Source organism: Chlorocebus sabaeus, chromosome 21, assembly GCF_047675955.1.
Source record: "Chlorocebus sabaeus isolate Y175 chromosome 21, mChlSab1.0.hap1, whole genome shotgun sequence".
Lineage (NCBI taxonomy): Eukaryota > Metazoa > Chordata > Mammalia > Primates > Cercopithecidae > Chlorocebus > Chlorocebus sabaeus.
Window position 1 is genome coordinate 49269250 of NC_132924.1, and position 25772 is coordinate 49295021.

The 25772-nt window shown below is 36.4% G+C and overlaps 1 protein-coding gene across 2 annotated transcripts in view; it reads right to left on the reverse strand.

Moving 5' to 3' along the window:
- Positions 1-25772, reverse strand: part of C21H7orf78 (chromosome 21 C7orf78 homolog) — a 76563-nt gene that overhangs the window by 14515 nt on the left and 36276 nt on the right. The window contains exons 3-4 of one of the 2 annotated variants that reach the window (XM_038004683.2): positions 3100-3555; positions 711-795 (exon numbers count right to left, since the gene is read on the reverse strand). In XM_038004683.2, the coding sequence (XP_037860611.2) occupies positions 711-795; positions 3100-3525 (511 nt within the window). In that variant the 5' untranslated portion in view covers positions 3526-3555. The remainder of the gene's footprint in view (positions 1-710; positions 796-3099; positions 3556-25772) is intronic. The other variant, XM_073008652.1, reaches the window with a different exon arrangement.

Sequence of the window (25772 nt, forward strand, 5' to 3'; positions counted from 1 at the left end):
AAAATTATTTGCTCCTTATTTTGAAAAAGAGGAAATAAAAGGTAACCGTGATCTCGCTATCCAGAGACAATCACTGTTAATATCTTAGTGTTTGTTTTAATTTATATATAATTATAATATGTAAATATAGCATTCAGATGTGATCCATCCTAATCCAAATAAGAAATGTAAAATAATACAAATTAACTCTGAATTAACACTTAACAAATGGCACCATAACAGTAATTATAGCATGCATGTGTGTATGTTATTTCCATGTGCTTTTTAATACGTTACTAAGTGCTTTTAGCAGATTTAATGCTCACAGTAATTCTGTGATGTAGATTCCGTTGTTATCATCTGCATTTCCAGATGAGGAAACCAATAGACAGACAGTTTAGGTTATTTGGGGCAGTGAAACCAAGATTCAAAGTTGCACAGCTGGGCTCCAGAGTTTATTCTTTTAAGCATTACACTCTATTTGTTCTCTATACATGACACATTGACTTACAAATATAATCTTTAATAATATATTAACAGTCGTGGTAGAAAAGTAAATGTATTGTTGCAAATAATTAAAAGGGCATTTAAAAAATTTACCACATTATTAAAGGTGATAATAATATCCACCTATTTAGTTTTAAGCCTATGCATGTACTACTACTAACATATAATGCAGAGAGGTTTTTTTTTTTTTTTTTCGCAATAAACATAACATCTTAACAGCTTACCTGTACTTAAGGGTTGTGATTTAAACTTTAATCCAAAGGGGTCCTTTTCATAAGTTGTCTCAAAGTTTGGTAAACCAGGTTGATACTAGATATGTAAAGAAAAGATTGCAATATTACTAATACATATTGTTTCTTGTTGGAATTTGATTTTTCCGAATATTAAATATTTCCTTGGCAAAATGTAACTTTGACAATTTTGTTGTGGCATTCAAATGTAGCATTTAAAACTTGTTTATGAAAATTTGAAAAAATAATCTAAGATTTAAATAGTGTATAAACAATTCATTTTTGTGGTGGAGAGGAGTACTTCAATTACCTTTTGTGAAGAGATCGGAATTAGTATCTTAAGCAGTGTGGAATTAAGGGAGTCTGTTCAAAATTTGGCAACCTAATCTTAAACTTGATCATAATTTATGACACATAGAATTACATATTATTTTTCTGGAGCTGAACTTATTTCAGAAACATAGCAAAAACGTTGAACAAAGCTAAATAATTTGTCAAGCCTGGAGTAGAGTTACTATTGTCTTTTTATAAACTATAAACAAAGTAGATATTTTAGTGGTTTAAGTGAACCAATTGGAACTGAAATAGAATTTGTTTACTCCAAGAACTGATCAAATAAAACATCACAAAGGTCTCTACTCAAAAGCTAAGTAAACGTGGCACGAAACAGTGAGGGTACCAAGCAGCAGATGTTAAACAGGTTATCTTCTTAATGAGTTACCTGCCACAAGTATATAGAACAATATTAAAAGTTCCAAAGAGGGAGATTATCTAATACAAGATTTTTCACGCTTTAATTAAATACAACATGAGAACAAGTTCATTTCAGGAAGTCTTCATTGAGGTTTACTTTGTAACAATACTGACATCTGGTGGTTACACAATTTGTAACACTCTGCCTCCAATCCACTCATTTATAGAAACAAGTTAATTCAGCTAAAATAAAAATGTTCCTTATTCCTTGAATTTCATTTACTCAAGTTTTTAAGTCTGTTATTAGTAAAATATTTATTTATTTATTTTAATATTATTATTTTTTGAGATGGAGTCTCACTCTGTCGCCAAGGCTGGAGTGCAGTGGTGAGATCTTGGCTCACTTCAACCTTCGCCTCCCGAGTTCAAGCGTTTCTCCTGCCTCAGCCTCCCGAGTCACTGGGATTACAGGCACATGCCACCACATCTGGCTAATTTTTGCATTTTTAGTAGAGATGGGGTTTCACCATGTTGGTTAGGCTGGTCTCGAACTCCTGACCTCATGATCCTCACACTGGCCTGCCAAAGTGCTGGGATGACAGGTGTGAGCCACTGCTCCTGGCCTAGTAAAATATTTAAATAAACCAGTAACATTTAATATTTAAATGACCTCCCTCATCTCCAAAAGGTAACATGTTATTTACTATGAATGGAAATATGTAGATGCTCTGAATAAGTAAAGGGAGTTATTGACTATGGATCCCTGGATTTTCCAAATTTTATCCTAATAGCTCATAGAGTTAACATTCATCGAATACCTCAGCATTTCAGATTCCGTTGTGCTTTGCATATATTGTTTTGTTCATTAAGTAAAATAACCATAAAAAGTATGCAGCATTATTAACACACCATTATAAATAATGAAAAAAGGCTTCGTATCTTGTCTAAAGTTATTAGAAAGTAAAAGAACAGGGATACTCTGATCTTAGAAGCCATGCTCTTAACTACTATTCTGTATTTTCTCACTGGAATACACTTATTCTTTTATCTCACTATTTCTAAATCCTGTACTACTGTTTATCTCTTTGCCTAGCAAATCATGTTTATGTGCTAAATTATAGACCTAAGAATAGAATATTCACATTTTAATGGAATTATGATTTGCATAAATATTTGACCTTATTTGCATCTCCATATTCTTCATCACCCTTTTAAATTATAAATCTAATTATTGTCCATATATTATTTAAATTATTAATCATCCAAAGAATTCATCAAAATAATAGAATATTCCTTTTTAACTATTTTCATTCATTCATCAATTTATTCCATAAATTTATTTTATTATTACTAGGTTATAAACTTCTGGCAACTGACATCTGTTCTCCAATCATATCTAAACCCAACGTGTTCTCCTGAAACCTAAGAAAGCCCATGTCAGAGTTGGCCACTTGACCTGGCAGATTAAACCTCATGGGAATCAATCAGGTTCTTACCTCTGTCTTCTATCATTTATTGCTAAATGTGAATTGTATTGTTCTGTGAGGAAAAAAAGGCAGCATTATACACATTATATACACATACCTTTTTCCTATATGTAATAGTTTTTCTCATTAAGAAATGAATAAAAAATAATACATAGTTCCTCTTTTCTATCTTAAATTGTTTTTATTCAAATGCTCTTTTGTACCTGTCGAAAGTCATGTGGTTTGGGATTGACATATGCTCCCCTCGGATACTGTCCACTCTCCACAAACATTAACTTTGCTTTTTGTGAATCCAAACGTGGAAATGTAGTTATAAATTTAGGAGCTATGGCCTCCTTAGGATGATTCCTTATGCTGGGCAAGTGAAGCATTGTTTCTGGAAAACTGATTTTTTTCCTCCTTTTTTCTTCCTTAATGGGTTTTGATGGTCTTTCTGGAATTCTCAAAGATGTATACAGTTTGTAGCTAAAATCAGGAGGCTTTATTTCCCATACATTAACTTTCATTTTACATTGTGGAAGTTGCAGAACACTTTTTTTCCATTTGGAGTTGAGATCCTGTTGTGAAGGATATTGCAGCCTCTTTGCAATATCCCTATCTCTCGTGCCTTTCTGAGACTCATGGTACATTATGTGGAGGGTGTTTTCACATGGAGGAATCTGCAACAGACATGGAAATAGGTGAAGCTTGTCACTATAGCAATGGTGTACTCAACATTTTCTCTCCAGGCCAAGTTAATTTTTGAAAAATTTATGAAGCAGGAAAAAGCTCAGAAATGACAGGGAATGTGTATGGAGGAGAAGGAAAAAAGTATCATTGCTGCAAATATTTATTCAGCACCTTTGTCCCAGCAGTCGCTGTACTAAGGGCTGGTCATTTTTTAAATGGTTGACATAAAATCCATGTCCTTAAGTAACTGAGATGCTACTTAAAAGACAAACATAAAATCCAAAAATAAAACCTGTGTAACAGGATAGATATTGCAAGTTTTGTGAGAAGCAAGGAGATTGATCAGCTAGCTTTATCAAGAAAATAGACTTGATGTCAAAAGCTGTTATTTGGACCCATCTTGAAAGGTAAGTAGAAACATTCCAGGTGGTAAAGGAAGGCAATAACATTTCACTGAGAAACAGAAAGTATGTGAAATTTGTCACTACCTATTTGTAGGGTATCTATGGCTGCCTAAACCATCATGAGTACACTGTAATTACTGCTGTTGAAATTTATAGATGAGAATCATGGATTTGCTTTTTTGCTGACCAGCTAACCAGCGACATAGAAATCATTATTACACTTCTCAGATTTAATGACATTATCAATATGCTACTGGATGATTCAATGAATTCAAAATCTCCTTGGAAAGGCTAATTACCAATTAGAATATATTTGGTGAAGTAGAAATAGTACAACAATCCTGGTTCCTGGGAAATAAGGACCTGAGGTGAGGATGAATTTCCTTGTCTTTTGCTAGAATTTTGTGTTGTTTCACAATAACATCAAAATAGAGGATCATCAAAATTCTAAATGTTAATTTTCAATATACTAAAGTTGTAAATGAAGGGAAACTGCTAAGAATGAAAGGAAACTACTCTTCAGATAAGTTGAAAATGTCCATTTTCAAAAATTTGTAGTATTTTGCAATGATGGATTATTTTCCAGATACTAATACAAATAATAAGAAGGCTCTCAGCAAAGAAAATACAAAGACTGATGGATTCACAGCTAAACTCTACTAACTATATAAAGAACTAATACTAATCATCCTCAAACTATTCCAAAAAATTGAAGAAAACTAACTCATTCTACCAGATCATCATTACTCTGATACAAAAGTCAGGAAAGGATACAAGAAAATAAGAAAACTACAGTAGCCCAATATTCCTGATGAATAGAGATGCAAAAATCTTCAATGAAATACTAGTAAACCAAACCCAACAGCACATCAAAAAGATATACACCATGATAAGGTGTGATTTATACCAGGGCTGAAAAGATGGTTCAACATGTGGAAGTTAATAAACATAATACATCACATCAACAGAATGAAGGACAAAATTGATTTGATCATCTCAAGAGATGCAGAAAAAGAATTTGATAAAATTCAACACCCCTTTATGATAAAAACTCTCAATAAGCTAAGCATTGAAGGAACATACCTCAATATAATAAAAGCCACATATGACAAACCCACAGCTAACATGATCCTAAATGGGGAAAAGTTGAAAGTCTTTTCTCTAAGAAGTGGAACAAAGCAAAAATACCCACTTTCACCACTATGATTCAACAAAATACTGGAAGTCTTAGCAGAGAAATCACAAAGAAACAAAGCACATCTAAGTTGGAAAAGTGAAAGTCAAATTCTATTTTATATTTACATTTAGAAAAATCAAAAGGCTCCACCAAAAAAACTCTTAGAACTAATAAACAAATTCAGTTGCAAGATACAAAATAAGCATACAAAATTAGAGTGTTTCTTTTATTATTATTATTATTGTGCTTTAAGTTCTAGGGCACATGTGCACAACGTGCAGGTTTGTTACATATGTATACATGTGCCATGTTGGTGTGCTGCATCCATTAACTCGTCATTTACATTAGGTATATCTCCTAATGCCATCCCTCCCCTCTCCCCACAGCCCATGACAGGCCCCGCTGTGTGATGTTCCCCTTCAATTCCCACCTATGAGTGAGAACATGCAGTGTTTGGTTTTCTGTCCTTGTGATAGTTTACTGAGAATGATGGCTTCCAGCTTCATCCATTTCCCTACAAAGGACACAAACTCATCCTTTTTTATGGCTGCATAGTATTCCATGGTGTATATGTGCCACATTTTCTTAATCCAGTCTGTCACTGATGGACATTTGGGTTGGTTCCAAGTCTTTACTATTGTGAATAGTGCCGCAATAAACATACGTGTGCATGTGTCTTTATAGCAGCATGATTCATAATCCTTTGGGTATATACCCAGTAATGGGATGGCTGGATCAAATGGTATTTCTAGTTCTAGATCCTTGAGGAATCGCTACACTGTCTTTCACAATGCTTGAACTAGTTTAAAAACCAGGTCTTATGAGAAATCTCTCATTATCATGAGGACAGCACCAACGAGATGGCGCTAAGCCATTCATGAGAAATCTGCCTCACTATTCAATTACCTCCTACCACTTCCCACCTCCAACACTGGGAATTCCATTTTAAAATGAGAATTAGAAGGAACAATATCCAAACTCTATCAGTACCATACTTTGTTTTTTCATTCACCTACTGAAATACATCTTAGATACTTCTGAGGTTTAACGATTATGAATACAGATGCTATAAACATTTGTAAATAGGTTTTGGGTTAGCATAAGTTTTTAACTCATTTGGGTAACTACCAAGGAAAGAAATATGCTGGATTATGTGGGAAGTATGCACTTAGTTTTACAGGAAATTTCCAAACTGTCTACCAAAGTGGCTGTGCCATTTGTATTCCCACCTTCAATGAAGGAGTTCCTGTTGCTCCACATCCTTACCAGTATTTAGTTTTGTTGGCGTTTTAAATTTTCACCATTTTAATAGGTCTACAAGAGTATTTCATTCTTATTTGAACACAAAATTTTCTGATGACAGACGACGTTGAGAATATTTCCATGTGCTTTCTTGCCATATGTATATCTTCTTTGGTGAGGTGTCTCTTCGCATATTTTGTCCACTTTTTATATACTTTTGTTTTTGCTCATTGTTGAGTATTAAGTTACTTGTATATTTTCCACAAGTTATTTTTTATATTTGCTTTGTAATATATTTCTTCTAGTCTGTGGCTTATCTTTTCATTTTTTTAAACTTCAGTTTTAATGGAGTTCAACTTATCAGTTTGTTTTTCGATGGATTATTCTTTTAATCCAAAAAGGCATTGCCAATCACAAGGTCACCTATAAAGTCTTCCGTTTTCCACTAGGGGTTTTATAATTTTGCACTTAACATGTAAGTCTATGATCCATCTGAGTTAACTGCATAAAATGTAATATCTCTGTTCAGGTTTGGGATTTTTTGTTTGTTTGTTTGTTTGTTTTGTATTTTTGCATGTTCAGTTATCCCAGCATCATTTACAGGAAATATTAGCTTTTTTCCATTAAATTTCCACTGCTCCTTTGTCTAAGATCAGTTGACTATAATTGTTTGGAATTTTTTAGGGGCTCTCTGTTCTATTCTTTTGATCTATTTATCTGTTCTTTGGCCAATACAACACAGCTGTAATTACTGCAGCTTTATAAAAAGGCTTGAAGTTGGATAGTGTATTAGTCTGTTTTCACACTGCTATAAAGAACTGCCCAAGATTGGGTAATCTATAAGAGAAAGAAGTTTAATTGATTCGCAGCTCAGCATGGCTAAGGAGGCCTCAGAAAAGTTACAAACATGGCAGATGGCAAAAGGGAAGCAAGGCACCATCTTCACAAGCAGCAGGAAGGAGAATGAACGCAGGAGGAACTACCAAAAACTTATAAAACCATCAGATCTGGTGAGAATCCACTCATTATCACAAGAACAGCATGGAGGAAACCGCCCCCATGATTCAATTCCTGCCACCTGGTCTCTCCCTTGACAGGTGGGGATTATGGGGATTACAATTCAAGGTGAGATTTTAGGTGGGGACACAACAAAACCGTATCACATAGTGTCAGTCATTCATCTTTATTCCTCTTTTTCAACGTTGTGTGGCTACTCTGCATCTTTTGTCTTTCCATATAAACTGTAAAATCAGTTTGCCATATCCACAGATAACTTGCTAAAATTTGATTGAGGTTGTATTGAACCTATCGGTAAATTTGGAAATACCTGAAATCTTGACAATAAGTGAGTCTTCCTACGTACATGGAATATCTCTCCATTATTTAGATCTTCGATTTCTTTCATCAAATATTTTCAGTTCCCCTTATATAAATCTTATACATATTTTGTTAGATGTATACCTAAGTACTTATTTTTTAGTGCTAATGTAAATGGAATAATATTTTTTATTTTTAAATTCAAATTGCTCAATTCTAGTGTAAGAAAGCAATTGGTATGTTAACCTTATATCTTACAACACAACCTTGCTGTATAATTTATTAATTTCAGAAGTATTTTTGCTAACTTGGGGGGATTTTCTACATGAATAATCATGTCATCTGTGAAGAAAAGCAATTTTATTTCTTCTTCCCCAATCTGTATACTTTTTATTTCCTTTTCTTTTCTTACTGTGTTAGCAAGGACTTACCATACAATGTTGAACAGAAGTGGTCAAAGAGACACACTTGCCATGTTCCTGATTTTAGTGTAAAGCATTTAGTTTCTTAGTATGATGTATGTTACCTGTAGGTAATTTGCAGATCTTTTTTATAAAGTTGAGAAAGTTCTACCCTATCCCTACTTTGCTTAGAGATTTTCTTTATAATGAATGTGTGTTAAAATTTGTTAAATCCTCTCTTTGCATCAATTGATATCATTATAGATTTTTCTTCTTTAGCATGTTTATTTGATGGATTACATTAATTAATTTTTGAATGTTGACTCAAACTTGCATACCAGAATAAATCCCACTTGATCAGAATGCATATGATCATTGTAATATAAGTATTATGATCAGTATACATTATAAAACTCTATTTGGTAATATTTTGTTGAGGACATTTGCACATATGTTCTTGAGTGGTATTGCTCTGTAGTTTTCCCTACTTGTAATGTGTTTGTCTAGTTTTGGTATTAAGGTAATACTGGCCTCCTAGAATTAGTTGGGGAATATTCAGTCTGCTTTCGTTTTCTGGAACAGATTGTATGGAATTGGTAAAATTTCTTCCCTGAATGTTTAGAATTCACCAGTGAACCCATCTGGGCCTTATACTTTTTGTCTGGGAAAGTTATTAATTCTTGATTCAATTTCTTTAATAGATATCATCTTATTCAGATTATCTATTTTACCTTTTGTGAATTTTGATGGATTGTGCCTTTCAAAGAATAGTTCTACATTATCTAGTTCATCATATTTGTAAGCATAGAGTTGTTCAAAATATTCCTTTATTATCCTGTTAATGTCCTTGGGATCAATACTAGTGGTCACTCCTTCAACTCTGTATTAGTAATTTATGTCTTCTTTCTTTGTTTCTTAGTTAACCTGGCTAGAGGGCTATCAATTGTACTGAACTTCTCTATTGATTTTTCTGTTTTCAATTTCATTGATTTTTGCTCTGATGTTTATTATTGCCTTTTTTGTTCTTAGCACTAATTTGCTTTTCCTTTTTAGTTTCCCAAAGTGGAAACTTATGTGGAAGCCTTGATTCTTGATTTTCTTTCTTCTTTTCTAATGTATGCATTCAACACTGTAAGTTTCTCTTTAAGCACTGCTTTATTTCATCATACAAGTTTTTATATAAAGTGTATTTTTATTTTAACAATATTGTAAATATCTCTTGAGATTTGTTTGACCCAGGCATTTTTTTGTTATGAATGGTTTTGTTAAAATTTCCAATTATTGGGGTTTTCCTGATGTCTTTCTGTTATTGATAACTAGCTTAATTCCACTGTGGCATGAGAGCATACTTTGTATAATTTCTATTCTTTTACTTTTGGTAAGGTGTGTTTTGTGGCTCTGAATATGGTCTACCTTGTTGAATATTTTATGTGAACTTAAAAATGTGTGTTCTCCTATTGCTAGATGAAGTAATCTGCACATTTCAGTTAGGTCCAGTTGATTCACGGTGTTATTCAGTTCAACTGTATTCCTACTAATTTTCTGCATGCTGTAACTGTCCATTATAGATTTGGATTATAATCTCGAAAGACAAAAATCCCAAACACCATAATTTCAAATGTTGAAATGCCAAAAGATCTAAATCTCCAACATCTAAAATAGCTAATGTCTAAAATCCCCAAAATCACAATCTTAATATTTTAAAATTCTGCGTGATGAAAACCTGAATTCTGGGGAAGAGATCAGTGCATGTTCAGATGCATGCAGGATAGTTGCATCCTGATAGTTGCATCATGTTAGGCAAAATTATTACCTTGGTATTGTCTTCATTTGCATTTGGTGGAAAACTCAGATGACTGGACTGACCATGTGATACAGACCCAACAAAAGCTTTTGTTTAAAAATATGCCATTTGTCTGCATTGGTGTTTCTTCCAGCTGATGAAATCCCAGAAGCTTTTAATGAATTAAGGACATATTTGTCTGAAGAAGCCAGCAAAGTTAACAACTAGTTCGAAAATAATTATAAGCACAGTAGATTAGAAGACACTTATGCAATGGAATTGCTGTTCATCCACCAGTATTGTTGCTGAGAAATTCATGATCAGCATATGAGTGCACACAGGATGGATTTTAGCATAACCGGAACAACAAAGAAGCATGCCACAGAAAATAGAAACATTTAATTGGGAGTTCTCATGTCAAAATATATAGAATCACAGAAGAATTTCAAAAAGACCAATGCCATGTAGACGATGAATGTGAACATAGTCTCCAAGGAGAACCATGCTTTAAAAGAACAAAAGCAGCTACTCATCACGATGCAATACTTCAAAAAATAGTTAACGATAATGAAAGTTGGCCAGATGTTATGGACTACCTCTATGCAACTGCCCACAACTTAGTCCTGTAATATACTTTTTCACATGTCAAATATTCTTTTTAGTGTTTTTTGCATTTTTTTCTGCTTTGTTTTTCTTGTTTTAGTTTTTTCCACTATTTTATATTGTCAGCATTATTTTTTACAGTCACTATACTGTGTACTTAATCTTCATTCCCAGTACTGGAGGAATAAATTGTGTAAAGACTTCTAAATAGTTCTAATTTCATGCATTTTTTGCAAATTTGAGTTTGTGAACGTGCATTATGACAACATTGACTCTATGTTTAAGCATTGTGAGTGTGCATAGAAACATTGAAACTTCCTCAGTAAATTACAAGAGGTCATTTTGCACATCTGCATTTGTGAAAGATGATATTTCTTGAGGTCATAGCTCCTTGGGTGACTGGTATAATGATGCAGAGTGTCATCCCCAGGGTTTTTGCTTGACCTTGCCAAAAGACTTAGGTTGTCCATTACAATATTTCATATGACTGAAGTTATAAATTTTGGTGTACACACAATTATCAACCATAGTGACATGCGTTTATGCATTTTGTTTTTTGATCTATTTCTTTTGGAACACAACTTGTCAGTTTAAAATTGTTATACCCATGCAACTGTCATTAGTGTACTTGAGTGTTTATGCTTGCAAAAACATGTATATTATTGCCTATTTTATTGCATAAACTGGCCTATAACATATTCTGTCATGTTTTTATGATTCTTAAATAAATCCCCTTTAAAAATGTAAATAAGTATCTTTTTAAAAAAAATGTAAATAAGTATCTTTTAAAAAAATTTTAAGTTATTTTTTCCAGAATTATATTTTTGGGATTTTGATCTTTCAGGATTATAATTTTCTAGACTTCATTTAAGAATTTTGATCTTCTGGGATTTCAACAGTCAGGATTATGGACTTTGAAATTGTGTCTTTGGGGATCGTGATTTGCTCCCATCCACTACTAACAGAGGGGTCCATTTATATATCTCCCTCACAGTTCTTTCACTTTCTGTCTCATGTATTTTGACACTTTACTGGGTACATACACATTAAGTATTATGTCTTCTTGGGGAATTGGTGATTTTAGTACTATTCATTAACTTTATCCTTGATAATTTTCCTTGCACTGAAGTCTGTTCTGTTTGAAATTAATACATTTAAGCCTTTAATCCATTTTGAGTTTATTTATTTTTGTATGAGATGTGGGTTCATATGCAAAAGATAAGGGTGCAATTTATGCATGTAGATATGCAGTTTTCCCAGACCATTTATTGAAGACTATCCTCTCTCCATTGTGTGTTCTTGGTACCATTGTCAAACATCAGTTGACCATAGATGTGTGGATTTATTTCTTGCTCTCTATTCTGTTCCATTGGTCTACATGTCTTGTTTTTATGCCAGTTCCACACTGTTTAGATTATTAAAGCTTTGTAATATATTTTGAAATCAATAATTGTGGTGCCTCTAGCTTTGTTATTAATCAAGATTGTTTTGGCTATTTGGAATTTTTGTGGTTCCATTCATACACACACACATACCATTTTCCTTATTTATTCGTCTGTATACACACACAATAAAATATTATTCATTCATTTGTATACACACACACACAATAGAGTATTATTCCATCTTAAAAAGGGGAAATCCTGCCATTTGTGATAACGTGAATGAACCAGAGGACATTATGTTAAGTGAAACACGCCAGATATAGAAACACAAATAATGCATGATCTCACTTATATGTAAAATGCAAAATAGTCAAACTCATAGAAACAGGGAGTAGAATGGTTGCTGCGAGGTGCTGGAGGGAGAGAGAAATAGGAGCACATTGGTCAAAGAGTTAAAAATTTCTGTTATAGAAGATGAATAAGGCCAGGTGACTCACACCTATAATCCCAGCACTTTGTGAGACCAAGGTGGGTGGAACACTTGAGGCCAGGAGTTCGAGATCAGTCTGGCCAACATAGTGAAAACTCGTGTCTACTAAAAAATACAAAATTTAGCTGGGTATGGTGGTGCACTGGCACTCCTGTAATCCCAGCCACTTGGGTGACTGAGGCACAAGAATCACTTGAACCTGAGAGGCAGAGGTTGCAGAGAACTGCATTGAACAGAGAATAAGCCACACTCCAGCCTGGACAACAGAGCTGACTCTGTTTCAAAAAAAAAAAAAAAGAAAAGAATAAATGCTGGAGCTCTAATGTACAATAATTTGACTATAGTCAATAATACTGTAATGTATACTTGAAGTTTGTTAAGATCTTAGGTGTTCTCACCATACTCATACAAAAGGTAACTATGTAAGATGATGAGTGTCTTAATTAGCTTAATTGTGATGATTATTTCACTATATATAGATATTAAAATATCAAGCTGTACATCTTAAATATATACTTTTTGTCAATTATACTTCAGTAAAATTGGAATTAAAAAGGCAGTTAGAAACAGCCCTCACAAAAATTGAAAGATCTGCCACCCTAGTGAAATTTCTAAGGTCCAATATTTGAGACATGTTGCAATGTTACCTTTAACGTAAAGGAAACATTTCTGCCACTGTTAACACTCCGAGAGAGACACAATGTTTGTGGGACCCTTTAACACTCTTGAGGTAATATATGCCACATTTTAATGTTCATTTCTAATAAAATTACTGAACAATCCATAGACTTCCAATTTAGAATAGGGCCCCGAACAAGAGAAGATTCTGCACCTAGTCAAAATGGGTCAAATGAAATACAGTATGAGTATGGAAAATAAAGATGCAGTATGGTTATGTTTAAAAATTTCTAAATGAAAAAAAAAAAAAAACAAACATCTTGCTTGGAGTAAAATCATTTTCTCTAGCAAACATAACTCCTCTTTTGAGACACAGCTCTTCTGGCTCAACACTGAACCCTGGTAGACACCCTGTGCCCCAACATGGTACTGTAAGTCAGGACTCCCCAACTCCTGGGCCATTGACTGGTGCAGGTCTGTGACCTGTTAGGAACTGGGCTGCAGAGCAAGAGGTGAGCAGCAGGTGAGTGAGCGAAGCTTCATCTGTATTTCCAGTCACTCTCCATTGCTCTCATTACCTCCTGAGCTCCGCTTCATGTCAGATCAGTGGCAGCATTAGATTCTCATAGAAATGCAAACCCTCCCGAACTGCACATGCAAGGGAGCTACATGCATGCTCCTTATGCGAATCTAATGCCTGATGATCTGTCACTGTCTCCCATCACCCTGAGATGGGACCATCTGGTGTGTGGGAAAACAAGTTCAGGGCTCCCACTGATTCTCTATTATGGTGAGTGGTATAATTATTTCATTATATATCACAATGTAATAATAATAGAAATAAAATGCACAATAAATGTAATGCACCTGAATCATCCCCAAACCATTTCCCCTAACCCCCATTTATGGAAAAATTGTGTTTCACAAAACCACACCGTGGTGCCACAAAGATTGGGGACCACTGCTCTAAGTGACCACGCAGCCTGGGATTCCCAGAAGGAACTAAAATTATCAGATACATTAAAACATAAATTGGGGCATGCAAAGAAGCACTCCATTATCAAATGGAAGTAATACAACAGATATTTAGTATATTTATTGTATTTTTATTTCATGATAGTCTATTAAAATATTTGTTTAGATAGACCTTTTATAAAACAATTGCTGTTTTCAATTTTTTTTTTTTTTACAGATCTCTGGTCATCTTGGTCTATGAATTTATAATGTACTGTGGTTACTGGTTACCTGACTATGCAGTACGTTAGGGGATCAGCTGAAGCCCAGACTTTAGTGTTACATCACACCTGAAGAGCTTACAAAGGAAAAGGAAGATGAGCTCTCAGTGTAGAGCACATGAACTGAAAGCTGTAATCTGTCAACTCTCATATTGCCAACAAATTTCTTGATTCACAGACTTTATTGAAGCAATGTTATGTAGCTATCTGCTTAGACCATAACATGTGCCCTAGGATTTTGCAGAAGCCATTGTTGGTTGTTTTCTGTTTCCCTCAGATAATCATTCCTAAAGAGTTTTTAAGATGCTTTGATTTTATTTTTAAGAACACTAAAGTGGTATCACGATTCTCTGCATTTTCTGAGGGGCAGATCTAGATGGTCCTGAAAGCACAGGAGAAGCAAGCTTAGAATTCCCAAAGATACTCTCTCATCTTGCCTATGCACATTCTGCCAGCCTGGATATTATTTAAGGGAAGAGTACCACCCATCTTACATGCCTGATAAAAACATTTTTCCCTTTCTAGAAGTTTCTCGACATTCTTCCTTAATCTGCTTTTTTTCCCCCCTTTATGATAACTGTGTGTTAATCCTGGGGAAATTAGTCCTTGGTAGTATAACAACATGGTAAAAAGTCTTAGGTTAATAATTGTGTCCTGAGTGTTCAAGTTTGCTTTGTGTCATTCTTCTCTCTCAGTCCATAATCAGAATCATTTCCTTAGAGCCAAAGTTGTGAACATATTATTGTTCTCATTTGCACTGACAGCCAATTTCCCTGTGTAATTCTGCTTTGTTGATTCCTTATATTAAGTTTTTATTAGTTGCATCATTTTTTGGAATATTTTATTTGAAATGATATGACCTCTTTATATGATGTAATATGATCTAAAGAATGCTTCAGCTGTCTTCATCTTGTGTCCTCCATCATACTAAACTCCCTACTAATCATCTATTCACTGTCTTTATTTGTGAAACACAAATGTAAAACATATGTTGAAGGTTGTTTGAGGTTTACATGAGCTTTATCTTGCATAACTTCATTTAAGAGGGTCTGGACATTTTTGAGAAAATAGGTACTGCTGAAAGGTCTCTTACAAGATAAATTACAAAAGGTAGCAAAAGCACTATTCACGATAGCAAACACATAGAATCAACCTAAGTGCCCATTGATGGTGGATGGGATAAAGCAAATGTGGTACAAATACACCACAGAATATTACGTTTTCATAAAAAGAATGAAATTGTGTCCTTTGCAGCAATACAGATGTAGCCAGAGCCCTAATCCTAGGCAAATTAATGAAGGAACAGAAAACCAAATACCACATATTCTCACTTATAAGTGAGAGCTAAACAATGGATATACATGGACATAAAGATGGCAACAATAGAAGCTGGGGACTACTAAAGAGGGGAGAATTTAACTATTGGATACTATGCTCATAGCTGGATGACCAGATCATTCATATATCAAACCTCAGCATCACATAATATACCCAGGTACCAAACCTGTACATGTATTCCCTGAATCTAAAATAAAAGTTGGAAGAAAAAAGATAAGTAAATATAAATAAATAACAGCATATGATATGGTTTGGCTGTGTCCCTACCCAAATCTCATTTGAATTCCCATATGTTGTAGGAGGGATCCAGTGGGAGGTAATTGAATCATGTAGGCAGGTCTTTCCTGTGCTGTTCTTGTGATAGTGAATAAGTCTCACAAGATCTGAGGGTTCTACAAGGGGGAGTTTCCCTGCAAAAGATTTCTCTTATCCTGTCTGCCACCATGTGAGATGTGCCTTTCATCTTCTGCCATGATTATGAGGCCTCCCCAGCCACATGGAACTGTAAGTCCAATAAACCTTTCTTTTGTAAATTGCCCAGGCTCAGGTATGTCTTTATCAGCAGCATGAAAACAAACTAACACAGTAAATTGGTAGCAGGAGTGGGGCACTGCTGAAAAGATACCTGAAAATGTGGAAGTGACTTTGGAACTGGGTAACAAGCAGAGGGTGGAACAGTTTGGTAGGGCTCAGAAGAAGAAAGGAAAATGTGGGAAAGTTTGAAACTCCATAGAGACTCGTTGAATGGCTTTGATCAAAATGCTTATAATGATACGGACGGTGAAATCCAGGCTGAGGTGGTCTCAAATGGAGATGAGAAACTTATTGGAAACTGGAGCAAAGATGACACTTGCTACGTTTTAGCAAAGAGACTGGCGACATTTTGCCCCTGCCATAGAGATTCGTGGAACTTTGAATTTGAGAGAGATAATTTAGGGTATATGGTGGAAGAAATTTCTAAGCAGCCAAGCATTCAAGAGGTGACATGGGTGCTGTTAAAGGCATTCAGTTTATAAGGGAAGCAAAGCATAAAAATTTGGAAAATGTGCAGCCTGACAATGCAATAGAAAAGAAAATCCCATTTTCTGAGAAATCCAAGCCAGCTGCAGAGATATGCATAAGTAATGAGGAGCTGAATGTTAATTGCCAAGACAATGAGGAAAATGTCTCCAGGGCATGTCAGAGGTCTTCAAGGCAGCCCCTCTCATCACAGGTCTGGAGGCCTAGGAGGAAAAAGTGGTTTTGTGGGCTGGGTCCAGGGTTCCCATGCTGTGTGCAGTGTAGGGCCTTGGTGCCCTGCATCCCAGTCACACCAGCTGTAGCTGAAAGGGGCCAATGTATAGTTCAGGCCATGGCTTCAGAGGGTGCAACCCTCAAGCCTTGGCAACTTCCATGTGGTGTTAAGCCTGCTAGAGCATAGAAGTCAAGAACTGGGGTTTGGGAGCCTCTGCCTAGATTTCAAAGGGTGTATGAAAATGCCTGAATGTCCAGGCAGAAGCTTGCTGCAGGGGTGGGGCGCTCATGGAGAACCTCTGCTAGGGTGGTGCAGAAGGGAAATGTGGGTTTGGAACCCCCACAGAGTCTCTACTGGGGCACCGCCTAGTGGAGCTGTGAGAAGAGGGCCACCATCCTCCAGACCACAGAATGGTAGATCCACTGATAGCTTGCACTGTGCACCTGGAAAAGCCACAAACACTCAACACTAGCCCATGAATGCAGCTGGAGGGAGGCTGTACCTTGCAAAACCACAGGAGCAGAGCTGCCCAAGACCATTAGAACCCATCTCTTGCATCAGCATGACCTGGAGATCATTTTCAAGCTTTAAGATTTGACTGCCCTGCTGGATTTCAGACTTTCATGGGACCTGTAGGCCCTTTGTTTTGACCAGTTTCTCCCATTTGGAACAGCCGTGTTTACCCAATGCCTGTACCTCACTGCATCTAGGAAGTAACTAACTTGCTTTTGATTATGCAGGCTCATATGCAGAAGGGACTTGCCTTGTCTCAGATGAAACTTTGGACTGGGGATTTTTGAGTTAATACTGAGAGAAGACTTTGGGGGACTGTTGGGAGGGCATGATTGGTTTTGAAATATGAGGATGAGATTTGGGAAGGGTCAGGAGCAGAATAATTTGGGTTGTCTGTGTCCCAACCCAAATCTCATCCTGAATTCCCACATGTTGTTGGAGGGACTCAGTGGGAGGTGATTGAATCATGCAGGCAGGTGTTTCCTGTGCTGTTCTTGTGATAGTGAGTAAATCTCACAAGATCTGAGGGTTCCACAAGGGGGAGTTTCCCTGCACAAACTCTCTTCTCTTGTCTGCCACTATGTAAGTCATGCCTTTCACCTTCTGCCATGATTGTGAGGCCACCCCAGCCATGTGGAACTGTAAGTCCAATAAACCTCTTTCTTTTGTAAATTGCCCAGTCTCGGGTATGTCTTCATCAGCTGTGTGAAAGTGAACTAATACGGCATGTAAGGAAAATTATACTATTGGCAGTACACAAGGGTGATGCTACAGCAAGTAAGATACGTGATTCAGGAGAACTTAGCAGGTTTGACAATCCATATGTGAAGAAATAAAAATCTGTAATTGAAAATAAGGACAAAAAATGAGAGGAACACAGATACCTCCCAACTGTCAAAAGAGGAAAAACATTCATAAGACATTATCACTTGGGTCTATGGGGAAAGAGGGATGTAAACTTTCCATGGAAATTTCACTCATCTTTCCTTATGAAATTCTAGCAAGCTCTTCCAATCTGCTTACACTGATTTCCCTCTCCACGAAATCACATCCCATTTCTAATTTTTACTCATTAGTTTAGCATTTAATCATTGCTTTATATTTCTTCTCAACTAGGTAATGCATATAAAGTTTATATGACCACTGGGATCATAAGGTCATTAAAGGAGAACATAAACATGAATATATTTATTATTCTAACAGAGAATATTAAGAATAGAAAACTAATATATGCATATTGAATTGAATAAGAAACTAATAAGGACTGAAAACTGCTAGAGACTGAATTAGGGAATGTATGAAGAAAAGGATAAATTATATAATATGTTATCTCATTTGGTTATCATTACAAAATAATTTCCAGAAGGTAATGTGCTAGAGTTTCACAGTAATTCTATACATCTGTTTCATCTATTTCACATCAGCTATCAAGTCACTTAATTTACTGTTCCTGCTTTCCACTGGTAAAGTATACTTGAAAGAACTAATTTGCATGTCTTAAATATTAATGCTTAAGATTTATACGGATTTAAATGTGCTAGGACAAATGAAAAATAATGTCAATGCCTTCTGATGTCATCTGTCCAATGGGGCAGCACATGAGCAACAATTTAAAAACTACTAGACAGTAAAGACATTTTGAAGAAATTATTGAGATTAGAGTCATATAATGTAATCTAAAAAATCTTAGAGCAAGAGACAGAAAGAGAAGTTCTTTTCTCCTGAGGTGATGAGTTGTATCCAGGGGAACATGAGCAGAAATTCTAGAGGGCTACAGAGGACTGGTGAGAGTTGGTAAGCATTGCGGAATGCATGGGAAGGCTTTCTGAGAGAGCACTTTAAGATCATTTGAAATTGAGTTCAGTAGTTAGAAACAGAAAATGTAGTGTCTGTGGATATAAATCATTCATTGTTCTGGTGGTCATTAGACTGCTGAAATTTTTTTTCATTTCCCTAACTTCATAATCCATGCATGTAGTGTGGGTTCATGGTATTAACCAATTTACAGGATTAAATAACATAGTCTTACTGAGTCAGTTTGTGATCAAGGCAGCTGGGCTGGCAGAAAAAGGTGTTCCCACAAGAAGCTTATCCTAGATGGAGCACGAGCGTAGGTCTCCTGACTCCCCTTGGTATCATTCTCCATGTCACTCCCAGTGAAAGGGATCAGAGACAAAGGCAAAAAGAAAAAAATGGTACAAATGTAAAAATGAGTAGGAGAGGAATAAATGAGAGACTCCTTGTGCCTCATGGCCTCTGCACAAGTGGCTCTCACAGAGATGAAAGGACTTCACAGGGCTGGATGAAAGTACTGATGTCCAAGATGTTATCTGACTTATTGAAAATCACGTAATGGCAGGACAAGGATAGGAATATGTGTTTCTGGATAACTTCTCCAGTAAAATTTTTACCATAACATTTGCTTGACAACAATCTTGATATTACTGAGCAAGCATCAATAGCCCTCAAAACAAGCAAAAAGTCCTAGTGACAGTGTCTCTCAGTGATCTTGTATTGACTTTTCTGAAACAGTCAGGTTGATGTTGACTTATAGTTATTTCTGTTTGATAGTCTCCCATTTTGTCTATCAGTGTTGACAGATACTATAACTTGCTAGGTCTGTCTTTTAGGAAAAATAAATCTGGTCCTAGAGTGGGTAGGATGAATGACCATGCTGCTGGCTGTTTTCTGAAAATACCATTGAGATGAAGAAATATAGTATCTTCTTCCGCCGAAGAAACAGGCCAGGTGCAGTGGCTCATGCCTGGAATCCCAGCACTTTGGGAAGCCGAGGCAGGAGGATCACCTGAGGCCAAGAATTTGAAACCATCCTGGGCAACATAGTGAGATCCCATTTCCACAAAAATATTAAAAATTCACTGAGCTTGATATTGCCTGCCTATGGTTCCAGCTACTCAGGCAGCTGAGCTGGAAGGATCCCTTGAGACCAGGAAGTTGGGGCTGCAGTGAGCCATGACTGTGCCACTGCACTCCAGCCTGGGTGTCAGAGTGAGACCCTGTCTCAAAAAATAAATAAATAAAAATAGCTCAAGAAATACTTTTCAGAGATTTTTATATTGTATGTTCAATGGAAACCACTGCCCAAAGAAATGTTCATACTGGCTATACCATTTATTTCAATTAACTGATGCTTGTTTTCATCATTTCTTTCGACAAGTTCAGGTTGTCATTCAACCATCAATTACCTTCATGTTTTCTTCTCCCTTTCAGTGCTGTAACAGCTTATCACTATTCTGTGACATCTTAACTTCTACTTTTAGATTTTGCTCAGTTTTCTTTTTCTTTCTTTCTTTCTCTCTCTCTCTCTCTTTTTTTTTTTTTAAGACAGAGTCTCGCTCTGTCGCCCAGGCTGGAGTGCAATGGTGCCATCTTGGCTCACTGCAACCTCCATCTCCTGGGTTCGAGAGATTCACCTGCCTCAGCCTCCTGAGTACCTTGGATAAGAGATGTGCATCACCATGCCTGGCTATTTGCTCAGTTTTTAGACACAAAATGTATATGATGGCAACTGAGATGGGAATCAAAGTATTTCTTAATTTAAAATCAGAAATAATCACAATTAAAAATGAGATAATCTGGGAAGCAAGATGATGTCTAAGATGTAAATATTCCTACTTTATGGAAATAGGTTATCGTCACATACATTGTTAACCATTCTGTTTAGATATGAAATATGTTTTCATGATTGCTGACTGTTTCTAACAAGGTCTAAAAAGATGTATGCATTATTGATGTTTCTTCCCAGTTCTGAACTCTTGTCCATTTTTTGGAGCTAAATTTAATATTACTATGGTGTGAATGTTTGCATCCCCCCAAAAATTCACTGAAACCTAATCGCCAATGCGATAGTAGGAGGAAGCGGGGCTTTTAGGATGTGATTAGGTCAAAAAGTAGAGCCCTCAAGAATGGGATTAGCGCCCTTATAAATAGATACCAGAGAGGTTCCTTACTCCTGTGCCACGTGATATAATTTGGCTTTGCAATCTGGAGCCATAATCTTATCTTAAATTGTAATCCCCAGGTGTTGAGGGAGGAACCTAGTGGGAGATGATTGAATCATGGGGGCGGTTTTCCCCATGCTGTTCTCGTGATAGTGAGTGAGTTCTCACGAGATCTGATTACTTCATAAGTGTTTGACAAGCTCCTCCTTTGCTTACTTCTCTTGCTCCTGCTGCCTTGTGAAGAGGGTGCCTGCTTCCCCTTCTGCCATAATTGTGTTTCCTGAGGCCTTCCCAGCCATACGGAACTGTGAGTCAATTAAACCTCTTTCCTTTATAAATTACGCAGTCTCGTTATTTCTTTATAGTAGTGAAAAAACGGACTCAGACACCATCTGAGGATACAACTAGAAAGTACCATCTGTGAACCAGAAAGTTGGCCCTCACCACACACTGGATCTGCCAGCACCTTGATCTTGGACTTCCAGCCTCCAGCACTGTGAGAAATAAGTGTCAGTCTCACTACTGTGATCCACTAAGAATTTGTGTTCATAAAACATAGCTACAAGATGAGAAAGGGGTGCTTGTCCCACATCTGACTTAGTGTGAATTTAAATAAATCTTTGCAGTATAAATGCACTAAGGCCCTGGGTGAGTCTCTTGTGGCAGATGAGTGTCAGGGAGGAGATTCTAAAGAGTGAGGTACGTGATCTCCAGAGGGTAGAACGAGGCAAATTCTTCAGGCTGGTAATTAGGGAAATATGAAGATCTCTCAGCCTGTCCCAGGCTGAATCCTCCAGAAGTGGCCACCAAGGTGGAGTCTGACAGGCAGGATGTTTATAAGGCATAAACACTTGTGGAAGGGAGCAGGAGACAGAAAACCTACAATGTAAGTGCAACAAAGACTCATTCGACCCCACAGGCAGCTCTGAAACACCTATGGCTCATCAGTTTTCCCATGTTGAGCCATAATGCCTGGGCCTTTATATCCCCACCCCAATCAGTCTCAGAAGCACATGCACTAGGATGAGGCTTCTCTGTGTCTGAGGTAAACCCTGAGGGAGCTGATAGCTGGAGGCTGGCTGCTAGCAGCTGGGGCAAAGCAGACCTCCCTGAAGTCACAGCTCCCTGAAATCACAGCTCCCTGAAGTCACAGGTTGAATTCAAGTTTGAGTAGCCTGTGTTTTTCTTTTTTGTCGTTGTTTTCTCATTTATCACTTATCAAGTAATGGTAAGAGGAAGCAAAAGGTAGCAGATTATTTCCAATTTGAGCCAGAGATTTAAAGAGGAAACCTCTCAGGAACAGAATAATAGAAGTATCCATCAAGGCAGGACAAATACAAAGGAATCTAGGTGCACAAGGGCGAAACTGCTGAATCAGCCACCCTTTCCCACTGAAGGTTTCTTCCTCAAAGTGAGGTTTAAAAGATCAACTGGGCCCAGAGCAGTGGCTCCCACCTGTAATCTCAGCACTTTGGGAGGCTGGGACAGGCAGATCACTTGAGGTCAGGAGTTGGAGAACAGCTTGGTCAACATAGCGAAAACCTGTGTCTACTAAAAGTACAAAAATTAGCCAGGCACGGGGGCAGGCACCTGTAATCCCAGCTACTTGGGAGGCTGAGGCATGAGAATCGCTTGAACCTGAGAGGCAGAGGTTTCAGTGAGCCAAAATCGCGCCACTGCACTCCAGCCTGGACAAGAACGGGACTCCATCTCAAAAAAAAAAAAAAAAAAATTCAACTGGGCCGAGTGCAGTGGCTCACACCCATAATGGCAGCAGTTTGAGACCAGCCTGGCCAACATGGTGAAACCCCATCTCTGCTAAAAATACAAAAGTTAGCCAAGCTACTCGGGAGGCTGAGGCACGAGAATCACTTGAACCTGGGAGGCAGAGGTTGCAGTGGGCCAAGATCGCACCATTGCACTCCAGCCTGGGTGACAGAGTAAGACTCTCTCTGGGGAAAAAACAGAAAAAAGATCAACTGTTTTTACATGGTTTTATTTCTTAGTTAACAAGCAAATGAAGAGTGCTCTTTCACTTAGAAATGCCACTCCTAGGAATGTATCCTAAGCTTTTAATTTAAAATAATCTGATTTTATATGTGTCTATGTATATTTTATATACATAATGTATATGTACTTATGTAGATATATAATTACATACATATTACACACATGAAAGTAGATATACAGCCCCACAATACACCATAGTAAATAAAATGGATATGATCCATAATCTAATTGTCAGAAAATGAGATTCACTAAGTTTAAATACATCTGTACAATGAAAAAAACACTCAACGGTCAAATAAATGTCTTAGAAGATTTTTGACGCGGGAAATATTCATGACTATTATTGCCAAATGAAAACCATGGGTAAGTATAATGTTTATTTCTTGTCATTTTTTATTTCTAATATATTGTGGGTCAACATATGAACATGAAAATGACTAGTTATTCACATATTAACATAATTAAAATGTTTACCTTTAGCTTTTAGTTTCTTAGTAATTTACACAATGTTTCTTTATTAATTTTCAAAAAGAAGTAAGAAAATGAATGTCATATTCTCAAGTAAGACATAAACCTTTTTAGCCCCACTATGAATCAGCTTTTTGAAATTTTGACCTGTGATCTAAAATTGTCAGGTGTCAGAAAATTCCTCATATGGAAAGAAATGTAAATAAAGGTATTAAATTAATAACTAATATGAAGGTCTAGGAATTATAAGTTGTTTACCCTAAAAATAAACCACCAGATAATGTAAATACTGTTAAATTAGTGAAATCTATTAGAGTCTTTAGAAGAGTCAGAAATCGTTGTAGGTATTCTAGAATAAAATTGATTTTAGGAATCTATTATCCCATGATACTATTTTAATTCTATGCTAAATAGGATGACCGTCCTTTCTAAATGTGGTTTTTAAATAATTGCTAGATTAGGACTGAAAATAACTTAAACATAGTAGAGACTACCATATGTTTCCTCTAAATTATTTTGAATTAAATAACATCCATTTTTATTGATTCTCCAGTTGTGACCTTTTCATTCATACTTCAGTCCTTCACAAATTGTTGTTAAGGAATGGGATGCAACCAGCCCTGGGTCACAGAATTCATCCTGATGGAATTCCAACTCTGTGCAGAGATGGAGATGTTTCTCTCTTGCATCTTCTCGCGATTTTATGCCTTCAGTCTACTGAGGAATGGCATGAACATGAGGCTCACCTATCTGGGTGACAGAGATGACAGACTATACACCCCCATGTACATTTTCCTCTCACACCTAGCCATCAATGGCATGTATTATGCTTCCAACAATGTTCCAAAGAGGCAGGTGAACCAAATGAACCAGGAAAAAAAAAAACAGCTTTGTTCTATGGATAAAGCAGATATTTTTGTATTTGACTTTTGCTCACACAGAGTGCCTAATTGAGGCAATGATGTCCTGTAATAGATATGTGGCAATCTGCTAGATCCTCCTCCAACCCTTTACTTTGAGCCTATGGGTGGTGTTATGTGTGAGATGAGTCTCCTGAAGATGGTAGACAGACGGGTCTTATTTTTTAAATCCAACTTACCACTCTGTGCCGTTTATGCAGGCATTTAGACTATTTACATCCACAGTTAATATTGGTATGTGAGAATTTGATCCTATCATGAAGATGTTAACTGGTTGCTTTGTGGTTTCTATTGTGTGGTTGCTTTATAGAATCTGTGGGCTATGTACTTAAGTGTGTTTACACGGTAGAATACATCATTCTTTTGTTTCCATGTTTAGAGCTCCCTTAAGGGTCTCTTGTAACCCTGGTCTAGTGGTAACGCATTCCCTTAGCACTTGCTTATCTGGGAAAGATTTTATTTTTCCTTCACTTATGAAGCTTAGTTTGACAGGATATGAAATTCTTGGTTGGAATATCTTTTCTTTAAGAATGCTGAAAATGGTTATCTAATCTTTCCTGGCTTGTAGAATTTCTGCTGAGAAGTTCGCTATCAGCCTGATGGAGATGCCTTTGTATGTAATCTGACCTTTTTCTGTAGTTGCCTTTAAGATTTTTTTTCTTTAGCTTTGACCTTGGACACTCTGATGACTATATGTGTTGGTGATGTTCACTTTGTATAGTATCTTGCAGGTGTTTTCTGGATTTTTTGTAGCTTAGTGTCTAAGTTTCTGGCAAGATTAGGAAAATTTTCTTGAATTATTCTATCAAATAAGTGTTTCAGATTGTTTACTTTTCTCCCTCTCTCTAAGGAATGCCAATCATTCATAGTTTTGGTCACTTTACATAATGCCATATTTCTCAAAAACTTTGTTCATTTTTAAAAATTATTTTACATTTATGTTTCTCTGACAGGGTTAGTTCAAAAGACTCATCTTTAAGCTCTGAAATTCTTTCTGCTGTTTGGCCCAGCTATTAATAATGCTTTCAATTGTATTTTGAAATTCCTTGAGTTTTTCAATTTCAGAAGCTCTGATTGATTTCTTTTTAACATTATTATCTGCTTCTT